The 14,830-nt window shown below is 41.3% G+C and overlaps 1 protein-coding gene across 1 annotated transcript in view; it reads right to left on the reverse strand.

Annotated features, from left to right (window-relative positions):
- The window catches only part of LOC126272342 (spatacsin), a 324,204-nt gene that overhangs the window by 266,358 nt on the left and 43,016 nt on the right, over positions 1-14,830 (reverse strand). Inside the window, exons 6-7 of the mRNA XM_049975137.1 lie at positions 7,143-7,261; positions 6,689-7,029 (exon numbers count right to left, since the gene is read on the reverse strand). Coding sequence (XP_049831094.1) covers positions 6,689-7,029; positions 7,143-7,261 — 460 coding nt within the window. The remainder of the gene's footprint in view (positions 1-6,688; positions 7,030-7,142; positions 7,262-14,830) is intronic.

Here is a 14,830-nt window from a genome sequence, read left to right on the forward strand (position 1 = left end):
GAAAGTCATACACACGGTTTTTTCAGTGGAAAAACAAAAGGCATTGTCGATGATCCATGAGTAAAGATTATCATGACACCACTGAAGATGTCGCTCAAAAAAACAAGTCTGTGGAGAGCTGCGATAAATGGCAAAATCATCGTCAAAAAGGGCGCCTCAGATGCCTGGTGGGGGCAGGCCATTACGGGGTAATGGCAATAGCAAAGAGGATGACACTCAGTGCGGAACCTTCGGGCACACTGCTTTCCTGGATAAAGGTGTCGGACAAGGCAGAGCCCACATGTGCCTGGAAAATGCAGACTTTTAAAAGTTCCTGAAGAAAGCAGGGCAGACAGCCATGGAAGCTCCACGTGTAGAAGGTACAGAGGATACCAGTCCTCCAGCAGGTATCGTAGGCTTTCACCAAATCGAAAAATTTTGCCAAAGTCTGGGATTTCCACAGAAAACCATTCATTACACGAGTGGACAAAGTGACGAGATTTCCAACTGCAGAACAGTGGTGCTCGAAATCCACACTGTGAAGTGGTTAGTAAATAGCAAGACTCGAGCCGCCATACCAGTCAGGCATGAGTCACACGTTCCATCACCTCGAAAACACAGCTTGTGCGAGGAGGGGGGCAGTAGCTAGAAAGAATGCGTTTGTCTTCACCCAGCTTAGGTATGGGTATGACAGTGGCTTCAGGCCAGCATTTGGGAAACGTGCCCTCTGCCAAGATGCATTTGTACATATTAAGCAGAAAGTGCTTGCCCGTAAGAGGAAGGTGCTGCAACATCTGAATGTGAACAGCATCTGGTCCTGGGGCAGAGGATCGTGATGACGTGAGAGCATTACCAGGCCTGCCTCAAAGTAAAGGAGGAATTGTAGCACACATGATTCTGAGAAGAGAAGGGTATCCCCCAAGTCACCTTCCCTCGTTTCCAAAGGGAGGAGGCAATGTGATAGTGGGAGGACCTCGAAATCTCCACAAAATAGTGATCCAAGGTGTTAGAAACAGCAATAGGGTCTACGATGACATTGTCTGCTACTGTCAGGCTGGAAATTGGGGAAGGGATTTTGGCCGAGAGCCATCAGAGGTTGGCCCATATGATGGAAGAGGGGGTGAAACTATTAAAAGAACAAGTGAATGAAATCTCGAAGAACGCGACAACACTGTGCACACATCTGTTTATAATGGATGCAGTTTGCTATTGTAGGATGATGCTTACAAATGCAGAGAGCAACCTCCATGCACAAATTGTGTCATGGCACACCTCAGTCCACCAAGGGACCAGGACATGACGTGGTAAAGAAGTGTGAGGAATGGAACGTTCTGCGGCAATAAGAATAACATTTGTAAGAAATACCACCCAGTCATCACAACTGGGGAAACTGTGTTTGTCGAATGTTGCCAAAGAGGAGTAAAGTCACCAGTTGGCCTTAGTAAGATGCCATTTGGGTGTGCAAGGAGGTGGGGTAGAAGTCAGCAAATGGATAGCTCATGGGAAAGGGTCCCTCAAATGTGTGACAAAGAAAACGGACCACTCGAGATGATGGGCAAGCTGGGCAGTGCAGAAGGATAGTACCAAATGGGAATATGAGTGTGAGGAGTCTAAGAGGAAGGTGGGTGCTCCTGTGTTCACGAAGAAGAGGTTTATTTGTTTAAGATGATCACCAAGAGCACACTACTCAGACAGGTTCTGGGAAAACCCCAAAGGGCATGCCGTACATTAAAGTCACCAAGCAGCAGAATGGGGTGAGGTAGCTGTCCAATAAGCTGGAGGAAGTGAGGAAGGAAAAGGCGAACTGCGACAGCTTAAAGATTGATAGTCAGGGAGATGGGTTGACTACGAACGTCATCCCATACGAGCAGTGTGACTCTCCCAAGAGATGGAACGGCGACCTCGGTGGAAGTTAAAATGGACTGAGAAGAAATGCTAAAGCTCAAAGCAGCCATGGGGACACAATTTTGTTTCCTGATGGCAGAGAAAAAATGGCGGCTCTACATCTAAGAGAAACCGTAAATCTTCTTTGTCGGATCAAAAGCCACAAACGTTCCATGGAGGAGAGTCAGGATAGCCGAGTGCCAGCCTGCAAAGACTTGCTGCTACAGGGCTAAGAGGCAGGAGAATCCTGCTCCATTAAGTCTACAGGGGCATCTGCTTTCTTCTGCTATTGGCCTGTGGAGAACAGCACCAGGAAACGGTTGGTGATGCATACATGCGGCATGGAGGTCAGCTGGGTGAGGGTATCATGTGGCGATGTCGTCGAAGAGGATCTTCAAGTCGGTGAGGGAGAAGACCATTTGCCTTTGTTTGACTTCTTTGATGCTTTCTGGTTATCAGAGGAAGACTCAGGTGTTGGCTGGCTGGAGGGATGTAGAAAGTCTTCACAGGAGTAATCCTTCTGCCCTTTTCAACCTGCCAGTTATGTAGCTGGTGACTTCACTCCATGAGGCGAGGGTCTGATGCCTTGCTGCACAGCTGGATGATGAGACAGTGATGCTACCATGACACTGGGGATCTCACATCCTTAGAGCTGAATTTGAGGTCACTTGTCTGCGTGGTCATGTCCTTCATGGAGCAAGATGTAGCAAGAACAGTACTGTAAGTGCCAGACGGTAGACGGCAGGGTTTGCAACTAGCCATTAACTTGCGAGTGACTGGGTAAGGTACTATTTCCTTTACCCAGATCTCCTGGGCAGCCCACTCATTGAGATACGTGGGACAATCTCTTGAGGAGGCAGCATGGTCAGCACTGCAGTTGATACAGTGGGGAGAAGGAGGCGGACAATAGCTCTCGTGTGCATCCATACCACAGGTTACGCATTTGGCTGGGTGTCAACAAGATATTTGAGTACGGTTGAAACAATGACATTGGTAGCAGTGCTCAGGTTCGGAATGTGTAGTCAGACTGTGATAACCTCATAGCCTACTTTGATCTTATATGGAAGCACCACTTTACAAAATGTGAAGAAAAGAGTGCATGTGGGCACTAAGGAGGCATCTACCTTTTTCATCAACCAATGGATGTCAATGACAACATGACCAGAGAGGTGTGTTTGGATTTTGGTCTCAGTCAGACTGTCCAGCAGCCAAGTGTAAGTAACACCACAGGACGAATTCAGGGTTCTATGGTCCTCAACACAAACAGGTCATGGAGAAGTGAAGCGGCAAGCAATTGTTGTGCTTGAGAATCAGAAGTAGTCTCCAAAAGCAAAGTGCCATTACGTAAATGACAGCAGGATTTCACAGGTCCGTCAACTGCATCAACATCTTTCTGAATTAGAAGAGGATTTTACCCATGCAAAGGACTGATCCTCTTCAGTATGTGAAACCACAAGGAAACATCATTGCAGCTGGGAGGGTCTTTGAATCAGGAGCTTCATTCTATTTATGTTTGGTAGCTGTGGACTGCAAAGATGATGATCTCATTGTGAGAAAATCCCCATGATTGCCAGAGTCTCCAGAGTCTCTTATGGCATGCTCCTTCCAATTGGGAACTGCCTTCATAAGGGGGCACACCTGTCTTAGATGATATTTACACCTAAGGTCACACCTCTCAAACACCTGACAGAGGGGCCAGTCGGCAATTTGGGAAAGTAGCAGCTTAGGCAATCACCCTCCCTGGGCCTGGCCTGTACCAGGGGCTACATGCGAACTCTACCTGTCGACCCGGGACTGGGAATTACACCTTGCCCAGTCACCTGTTATGCATCAGACGCATGGTCTGGCCTTCAAGAGATCACAGATAGGAAGAAGAAAAAGAGGAGCCTCAAATGCCGAAGCAGAGGATGGGTAGGAGAAGATGAATGAAGAAAGGAAAACAGAATGAAAAGCAATGGTGAGATTGTTCTTATGTCAGCTACAAACAATGCGGAACATCCCCAAAAGCCCCCCTGACATTTTGCCCAAGGGAGAGGAAAAATAATAGCAAGAGGGTAGACATGCAGCATGGGAGAGGAAAGATGCTGCAAAAGCTTGGTAGCCAAGCATGAACCCACTAAAGACTGGCGAGCCCTCTGGGGGAAAATTTTAGGCTTGCTGCCAGTCATTATTCAATACATTCCATGATATTTCAGTTGGGCATCTGCACATCATCCTCAGGTGAGCTATCTAAGACTGCAGACATTCCCATAAGTCTTCAATGGCTCGCCAGAGGACGACTGGCACGTGCCCATTCAAAATAGTACAAAATGTATTGGCCAATGATCCTCTCGAAGCCAAATATTTCCTTCAATGGGTCTGTTGTTCTTTCCAACAATAGGTTCTGCTGCCATCGTTATTTTCGATGTTGGAATGCTTGGTTGTTCGATTTGTTGTGCAGATTTGCAGCTACAGTGACAATAGCAGGCAGATGATTGCCGAGATGTTAGTGGCTGTGAATCCTTAAATGTCTTCTTGGCTTCAGGGTATGAGATGCATCGTATCACTTTAATCTCTTGGATTTTCTTCTCTTCTGCTAAAAACTGGATGGGCATGAGAACAGCTGAAACACATGGGCAGGGTGGTACTCATACATTGAGAACTGGAATTATGGGTGGAAGAGCCACATCTTCCACACATAAAAGACCGCTGCTACCCACGGTGGTATGACTATAGTGTTGACGCTTAAAGCAGTGCACTGGATTAGATACATATGGCCTAATTTTAAGGTGGAGAAAGCTTGCTACAATATGTTAAGGCAACATTGGTAAATTGAATCGGTGTATGAAGCATGTTGACTTCTGCAGCTCACCATCAACCCTTTCCTGAAATTCAGTGACTCTTTTGCTTTCCTGTTCCTGTTAGAATTGTTTGGTGTCTGTATCTACAATGCCTGGCATGTTACAATTCCTTTACATCAATTTAGCCCATGGTGCAGCTCAGTGTTGATTATATATTTTCTATGTAGTTTGGTATTAACAACTTGCTTACTTAGATAGTTTTCAATGTCCCAATAAGGGGGGGGGGGGGGGGGGGGGGTGTTAGCTTTTCGCAACCTTTCAACAGAGAGAATCTGACAGATGCGTGTCATTCTACAGCTGTATGTTTGTGGAAAGGTGACTTTTTCCAAATGAATCTTTGACATATTTAAAAACACTAATCACATTATTTATCACAGGTAGTGGTTTGTTACTAGTAGTGCTTGTACTGATGTTTACAGACATCTTCAAAAATGTTCAAATGTGTGTGAAACCTTGTGGGACTTAACTGCTAAGGTCATCAGTCCCTAAGTTTACACACTACTTAACCTAAGTTATCCTAAGGACAAACACACACACCCATGCCCGAGGGAGGACTCGAACCTCCGCCGGAACCAGCCGCACAGTCCATGACTGCAGCGCCTCAGACCGCTCGGCTAATCCCGCGCGGCTACAGACATCTCAGGTGGACTATTCACATGGGGTCCCTTTGGGGTTGGGTGTTAATACTGTCCGATGGACCACCTGAACCACTGGGACTAGAAAAAAAAGTGATTCAGGCTTTGTGGAAGTCATATGAGCAGTTAGGGAAGTGAGTGTCCACCCAGACAGAGCCTCTGTTGCCTGGGGTAAGCTTTATACAACTGAGGTGTAGCAGGTTCCCCAGAGGTTGACTGCTAAGGATAGTTGTGCCTCTCAATGACCGAACATTTCATTGGTGTGCCGTTAATATTAAGATTAAGTTTTTTTTCTTGTTATTTTACCATCCTTTACATCTGAGTGGTTAAGCCAAGATCCCCATTCCTGTAAAAAAAAAAAAAAAATCCTTAGCTACACTGCACACCCAGAGCACTTTATATCTATCAGCAGTGCTACATCTTTTGCCTCCCATCCAGTAATTTTGTCCTGATTCATTCTTGATTGAAATTTCCTGTGTACAAGTTCTACTCACCATGAATCTGTGCTAGCCAGTCTATGTGCAGAGAGAATAGTTTTCTCAGGACAAATGGTAAGTTCAGCTTACCTAACCTGAGTTCTTAAATCAAAGCCTACAAGACTTTCCCCTTTTTTGTTACCTAAGTGGATATGGCTGAGGTTCAAACCCTACAATATTTTTGTATCTAAAAGCACAAGTATTCCTTAAACAAGTGCAACACGTATGGTGCTTTGGTACCAAATGCAGTGTGTCCAAAAGTTGTGAAATGGACATTACATCATGAAAAATGAATGTCTTTGGAAAAAAAGACATTCTATTGAAGAAGAACAATGATTGAACTATTGTGAATTTCCTTTCGTTTCAGGTACAATCACATTTTATGACAAAATCATAACTGGTCTCAGCCGACACTAGCCACCTTCATATACTATTAGTCACGGTTGGCATTTGGTGAACACAATGCAAAATACATGTACTGCTTTGTTTGTGAATGCATATATTGTACATTTTGCTTCATGAAATGCCACCCATCATCGGTAGCATCTAAAGATAGTCAGTGTAGGCCAAAAACCTATTATGATTCTATCATAAAATGTGATTATATCTGAAATGAAAGGAAATTCATAAAAATCAAAGCAACAATCACTCGTTTTATTACAGCATTCAGTTTTTAAGATAATAACACAGGCAAACGCTTGTATTGTTAATCTGGAATAAATATACTCTGTCTAGCTGCATCTATCTGAACACACTGTAGATTAAGAGCTCAAGTATGAGATGTCATTAATAATAATTTGTAACTAAATACAGAGCATTGTAATTTAAATTAAATACTAGCCATTAGATTTTGAAAACCTACTAAAATACATACCTTATTTATGAAGGCATCCCGTGAAATGTTTCCAAGGAACATTGATAACTTGTTTGATGATAGAACGGCATCGATGTGATCCATAAAGCCTCCAGCTACCACAACTGCATCATCAGGAACCTCAACTTCAGCGATACAAACACCAGAATTGCTGTCATAAATCCTGAACATACCACCCAGAGATGAGCCAGAATCCATGAACCATACTCTAAGTCCACCATCACTAAGGCAGAAGGAGTTAATATATGAGTTCTGATACGTATTACATAGGTTCACCAGTTTCACTGCAACTACATTTGTTCTCTGTTTTGTAGATAAACATGACGCTATATCTGCATTCTCTGAAATTTTGAAAAAAAATAAAAATAAAAAAGATAGATGTTATTCAGAATTGCATTTGTTACAACACGTCATTGCCGCCTGGAACCTTTTGGATAGGAACACACAAACATACCTTGTGAATTACCTTCTTTCATTGCTAGTGAATTAAGGTAAGTCTTCCATGTTGTTTTATATGAGAAAATTTTATCCTTTCTTGACACCTGAGGAACATTCAGTGATACCGAATCATCACTATGAAAGAAAAAAGAATGAATTAGTAAATGGCACAAAGTAAACAAAATAATGTTTGTTGTTAGAATATGATGTCTTTTCTTAAACGGCAGTTTGTGACAGGTTTTTTTTTTGTACTAATTACACCTAAACAGCAACTGTGCCAAGTAAATAAAAAATGAAAACTGTAAACTATTGGGCATAATACCAGGTATCAAATAAGAAACATAAATACAATGAGATACTGAGACACTCGACAATCATATATTCAAGACAGACATGAAGATGAATGCCCTGTACAAAACCATTTTCCTGCATATTTGAGCTCGTAGATGTTCATACCACTTGATTTTAACAAATTGACCACATCATGTAATGTAATGTAATGTATTATGAGTGCTGGTTGAATGAGTCAGACTCAAGTATGTGTTACACTTTTTGTTCTAGATATTGGACTTTAGATCTTTTAACATATGGTATTTGAATGGAATATGGTACAGTACTCTCATCTCTTTTCTTTAAAGTAAATTACGCTGACTGTTGATGCACGGACCAGTTGTTCCTTATCTTCTACCTTCACGTTGCCCCTAAAGATGGCCACACATACTTCTGAAAACTTAATAAGAACATGTGATGAAGCACTCTGTGCAATGCTGTGCAGTAATTTTGTGCAAGAATTTGGACTGGTAAAGTCGCTTGAAGCTTGATTGATTTTCTCTTAAGCAAGCTTTTGCATGAGTACCAATATACACATGCTTGAGTGGGTGTGCTGCAAAAGTAAAAGTTTGTATAAGCAAATGTCAGTTGTGATGCATTATTCATTAACTATGTTGATCAATGTGAAGCACAGAAAATCAGTTACAAATTGCTGGAAAATGTTATTCAATTATCTCTGTATCAGGGGCGTTAAATCAAGAGCCTATCATTGTAATGCAAAGACAAATATCGCATACATTATACTTTTAACAAAATGTAAATCACTTGACCGGGTTATAGAAAGAAATGTCATTATTAAAAAGATGGATTCTCTAACAATCAACTACAGACAGGAAAAATGGAAGATATTTATTTATCTGGGGGTAGGAAGAGAAGAGGTAGGTAAATCATCACTCACAGATTATGGATACATTTCCCCACTGATCCTGAAATAATTGTACTAATCATGTGGCTATATATCTAAGTCGCAGAGTAATTTATTGTGAGAATAAGTTTTTCATTTCATTAATCAGTCTGCACACCACATCTTATGTCTCCTTTTCAATTTTTTTTCTTGTTCCCACATTATAAATGTAAAGCTGGCCAAATGAGCTAATCATTATGATTGGAGCTACACGTATTGGAAGCAGAAACTAATGCCTGAACAAGTATGCTTGGACTGTGTGGATTCAAAGGGGATTTGTGCATGTTTGCACTTGTACGCTTCTCAAGCTTGCAGTTACATGTGTGATGGCCTTTAAACGTATTACCACAGAAAGGGGCACACTCCTGGATATATGCATTACAGTGCAGCATGATCGGCATCTTATAATGTTGATCTATTGAATATCAATATATGGATCATGGCATGTGGATGTTTATAACATAAGTTTTGTGTAACGTAACTAACTATGGCATGTATCTTGGTACTTCTGATTTGTTTGTGAGCAGTACAATCACATTGTAGAATTTTATATTTTGCTGCCACAAATAATTTTTTTTCCCCACTGGGTTGCTTGACAATTTCCAAATGAATTAAATTAGCTAATTGCCTATTAAATAAGGCATGTGTTTAAAAGAAATACAGTCTGATGCAGAAAAAGGACTGAAGATGAATAACTGTAACTTTAAACTGATACTTATTTTAAAAAAGTATTTCCAAACTAAATAGTATCTGGTTGCTGCTAAAGTCAAAAGTACTCAATGGACCAGCATTTTATTTATTTATTTATTTATTTATTTTTGTTCTGACATACATCAAGAATGGAAACACGGCAGGCCATTCTTACAAATTCAAAATAAACATGTTACTGCATATGAACTGTAATTATAAAGGTACAGCTCTGTAACAGCTTGAATAAGTGTCAGCTCTGTTGTTTCCAGCGTTTCACCTTATCTGAAATGCAGTCTTTGAAGTACCCTGTGATCTCTTACAGACTATGCCTTCTTTGCAGCAAACCTCATCCTCCAGTGTTTCTAACATCACCACCAATATCCCCCTTTAACAATTTAACCTCCTCAGCACTAAAATTATCCACACTGATGGATACGAGGGCTGCTATATATATTTCTGGCCTAGGCAACACTAAGTGTTGCCAGGTGCAATCTGACATTTCCATTGGAAAGTTTGACATTTTTTAGCATAAATGTACTCAGAACTTTTTGACTTACGACATTTTTTTTTTCTTTTACAGGGACTTGAAGAAATCAATTGGGCACAAAAATGGAATTAACTCGTGAACATTTTCGTGCGATCATTTTTTACGACTTTCGACGTGGATTATCACGACAAGAGTGCATCGATGAACTTAAATCTTTGTATGGCGACGAAGCACCATCCTATAGCACTGTGAAAAACTGGTACAACGAATTCAATCGTGGCCGACGCTCGCTCAAAGACGAATTCCGTGAAGGTCGTCCAAAAACAGCCGTTGTGCCAGAAAACATCGATGCCGTACGTGAACTGATAATGCAAGACCGTCATGTGACATACCGTGAGATAGAGGCATGCCTAGGCATTTCTCCCACCAGCATACATTCGATATTGCATGAACACCTGGCCGTAAAAAAGGTTTGTTCTCGTTGGATCCTGCACAATTTGACAATCGCTCAAAAGAAAGCTCGTGTGGATTGGTGTAAAGAAATGGTGAAAAAATACGATAGCGGTGCTTCAAAAGACGTTTATAAGATCGTCACAGGTGACGAATCATGGATCTATGCGTATGAGCCCGAAACAAAACAGCAATCGACCGTGTGGGTCTTCCAAGACGAGCCAAATCCAACGAAAGTTGTTCGTGGAAGAAGCACTTGGAAGCAAATGGTCGCCTGTTTCTTCGGCAAAACTGGTCATGTGGCGACTGTTCCGCTTGAGCAACGTAGGACGGTCAATTCTGAGTGGTACACCACCATTTGTTTACCTGAAGTCTTCGGAGAAATTCGAAAAATGAACAAGAGAAGACGAATCATTGTGCACCATGACAATGCGAGCTGTCACACATCGGCTCAAACCAGCGCCTTTTTGACCGGCCAAAACGTAGAAGTGATGGGTCATCCGCCGTACAGCCCTGACTTGGCACCCAATGACTTCTTTTTATTCCCACACATCAAGAAAAAAATGCGTGGTCAACGATTTTCGTCGCCAGAAGCATTCAAAAACCATGTTTTGGAGGTGTCTCAATCGGAGTGGAAAAAGTGCTTCGAAAATTGGTTTGAGCGCATGCAAAAGTGTATAAATCTTGATGGAGAATATTTTGAAAAACAATAAACCATTTTCGTTGATAAATATTCGTATTTTCATTATTAGGCCAGAAATATATATAGCAGCCCTCGTACTACCTTACCTCAGTCCCTCTCATGTATGCATACAGTACTTCGCTGCACTAAACAACAAGCCACATCTAATGTATCACTACATCCCAGTGGTGAGACTATACACAACATAACTACTGGTCAGTCAGGCTCCACATTCTCCCATAGCAACATCCCAGTGCCACTCAATATACAATCATGCTGTTCTAACTCCAAACACAATAAAAAACATGATCATAAGAAACCTACTACTTATTAAGTCACTGCATAACAGAATAAGTACAGTCACTGCATGACAGAATAAGCACGATACAGTTCAAGGAACATACGAAAGACTGCTAGCTGGAGCTGGTACATGGCTATATAAGAAGCATTTGGCCACCAGCGACCCCTTCTGATCAGCTGTAGACGAGAAAGGCACCAGATCAAAGTCTGCAGCCTCTGGTGGGGGCCCAGAGCAGCCAAACCGTGTGCTACTCAAATGTATGCGGGTATCAATATACTCCGCAGTAGTGGTGGCCGAGGTACAGTAATCTGCACGTTGCTACATGTGTAATTAAGCCTTAATTTCACTGTTCATGGACTATGCTGACTGCCTTGTACAACAAGTTTTTGACCTTGAAAGGCTTTCTTGTTGTTCCACAGTCACTCTGTTCACCTGACCTGACACCTTGTGACTCTTATCCTTGTCCCAAAATTGAAAAAGTCTCAAAAGAATGTGTTTTAGGACTCTGGAGAATATTCAAAAGAATTTGACTGAAATGTTAAAGGTCACATCATGCTGCTACCAAGACTGGGAATGATTACTCTACTAGTGTACAGCTGCCGAAGGGAATTGGTAAATAAAGAAATCAGCTTCATTGCTTTTCTCACACCTTGTATTGCACCCACTATGGCACTCTCTGCTTTCATTTGTCACTGCATTTACTTTTACTAGGAAAGAATTTTTATGGGACTACGATTCCCTCTTAAGTTTAACAGCTGCTTATTACTATTCAGACCATTTCTACCATTACTCATATTCCATTGTTGCTCATCCATGCTACCCCTGTTATTATTCTCATTAGACCACTGGTAATTCATTCCACCCCTACTGCTCCGTAGCAGGCATCATGCCATATGCACATGCACCTTACACCCACAATTAATACATGATATATTTGATACAAATACATTTCTCTGGTCTCTTACCCCTAGCTATAAACCAATCTCCTCACACTGTAATGCCAACCGCACTGCTGCACACAGGGTACCAGTGGACACACTCCTAGACATCCCTGGTGACAAATCACTCATCAGGAAAGCATAGAATGCCATTTGATTGGCCTCTTGCAGTACCAACTTATTTTCTTCCTCACTACATTTTAACTCGTATGTACGTACATTAAGCTTTCTAATTCCATCCACAAAATCCTCAAAGGCTTCATTAGACCTATTAGAAATGAAACTCAATTGTTCACAGAAAAACTGTATGCTATTTTGCATCCTGTATCTCTGTACCAATATCTGATTGATTTTTTTCCTGTATCTCTGTACCAATACCTGCTTGATTTTTTCAATAGTTTCTGCTTTGCCCACTGCCTCTGGGCAACATACGAATGACTTTTCTTCCCCTGGCATGTGCAATATACCTATCTGTAACAAATGTTTGTGCGACCAACCATCTATGTCAACCGATGACATGAGATCCTGTATAAATGACACCGCATCCTCAGATGACCTGAAGGAAAAGGGATTAACAAGGTTCGCCACACCTGGATCCACCCCTAGACTGTGTTTTCAAGAAGCCCAACTATTCATCATTCTCCACTAGTTTATTATTCATGGATTTTTTCAACGCCATCACCTGTGCCACATAGTTAACCAACAGTTATACAGCTTCCCCAACAGTGACACATTGTGTTTCTAATTTCATCATTGCATCAACCTTACTCATTTTCATGTACTCAACCATAATAACATCTAGGACAGACCATTTCTTAGCTACCCACATTACTATACTTAATTCTTATGTTTAATCATGACCCACCGGCAAGGCACTGGTAGGGCAAGTGGTGTGGTTGCAGGCCAGTGGGACCCTGTAGATACACTGACGACCAAACAAGAACATTTTACTAACTTCAGATAAACATTACATTATTAGCAATGTGAGACAGACTTGCCTCAGTCCAGCAATCAATGTGAGGCAGACACGCCTCATTCCAGTGACCCAGGCCTGTGAAGGCTTACAGGCACCAACTTTGGCGCTGGCAAGAAGGAACAGTGTCATTGCCCTGCAATGCTGACGTTGGGCAGAGTGACAGCTTATGACATGACAGTGGGCCACTGCCATGGCACCAGAAGCACTCCAAGTTATGCTGTGACAGTGTCCTGCAGCAGTGGATGCCTGAACTTAGGACTCGGGCACAGTGATGTCCATCATGCAGGTGAAGGAAGACTGATGTGCATGGGACATGACCTGCTGTCCTCTGGCAGAAACTGGACAGCAGAAGGTGCGCACAGCAGGACAGCGGCACCATGGCACCAAGTCCCACAGTCAGGCTCAGTGCTGGTGGCAGCTGGCGTGATCTGGTCTCGTACCCATGGCTGCAGCTGGCAGTGTCCAGGCCCTCTTGTTGTCTGGCAGGGACCTAGCATCATGGTGGTGATGCTGGACTCTGAAAGCCTCTAGCTCAGAATCTGCTATTATTTATTTGACTCTGAGGCACATTTGTTACACTAAAACACCACACCTATTCACATAACTCATAACAAGAGTCTGGTCCTGGTGTGGCAACATTGTTGTACCCGCTATGGGTATTACTGCTGCATGATGCAGCTATCCACCAAGTATGGCTAGCCCATATCACCATTCTTTTGTGTACACATTATTCTGACCCAGATATTGCCCCACTGTACTTTCCAACCAACGGTAGCTGGACATAATCCTACACTGCAGCTCCTTCAAAATTATCCTAAGTTCTACTAAAAGCAGGTAGTGACACTACAATGGGAAAAGTGCCAAAATGCTGTGTGATTAAACATCGGTGACTCACTAAAACTGTCTTAGTGAATGAATCTGTGCACTGTGAGTTATTCATCTTGTAACATACAAATAATGCTGATCATTGGATTAGAGTACAGGATACATAAAAAAAATGGGTAATAGAATTTTACCAACATAACACTACAGTTAATAAGACAGAGCAACATTTTAATGCTAATGCAACTTTTTTGTGAAAACTCAGCCACATTTACATTCCAAGATTATTGATAAACTATGGCCTGCTCAAATATTCAGATCATCCTTCATGAAATCTTGAACTGAGTGGTAGCATTGCTGAAACAGAGTATCATATAAGTTTTTTTTTCTTTTTTCTTCTTTTCTTTTCCTTTCTTTGGTGAATCTGACTTCATACTCAAACTAGACTTTCCTTTTAGTTTGATGTAAATTTTCACTCCTGTGTATTGGGAAGTCTAAGCACAGAAGTGCAAATGATGAATAGGGAGTATAAAATTATCTTTATATAAAAAATATAAAAAATATAAAATAAAAAAAATATAAAAAATTATCTTTATATAAAAACAGTTTACCTTGAATAATTCTAAATTGTTACTGATAAAGTCATAGCTATGTATGGAGGGCACTGTTAATAACTGCAGATTTTATGTAATAGTGAGTGACATAATTACCTCAGATGTATAGCACACGATTCTAATTATTCTTTTCTGCAGTTTCATTGTGTTTGAATTTCCCCATAAATCAGTATTGTAACTTATAACCGATTGGAAGTAACTATGGCATACAGTTTTTCTTGAGTCCATATCAGTGGCACTAGCTAATATTTGCACTGCACTTGCAAATCTACAAAATTTGTTTACTAGATGCTCAACATGTTTATTCCACTATAAATTCTTATCTAAATTTGATCTTAAAAATTTCACTGAATCCATTTCTTATTGACATTGATTTTTATGATTTAGTTTAATATCCTGTGATACTGACTGTTTTCTCTTAACTGGATCCTGTGGGTTTTTAAGATGTTCAGGATTAATCCATTGAGCTGAAACCATGTTTCTAGATGATTTATTGTATTTAAGAAGTAC

Source organism: Schistocerca gregaria, chromosome 5, assembly GCF_023897955.1.
Source record: "Schistocerca gregaria isolate iqSchGreg1 chromosome 5, iqSchGreg1.2, whole genome shotgun sequence".
NCBI classification, from domain to species: Eukaryota; Metazoa; Arthropoda; class Insecta; order Orthoptera; family Acrididae; genus Schistocerca; species Schistocerca gregaria.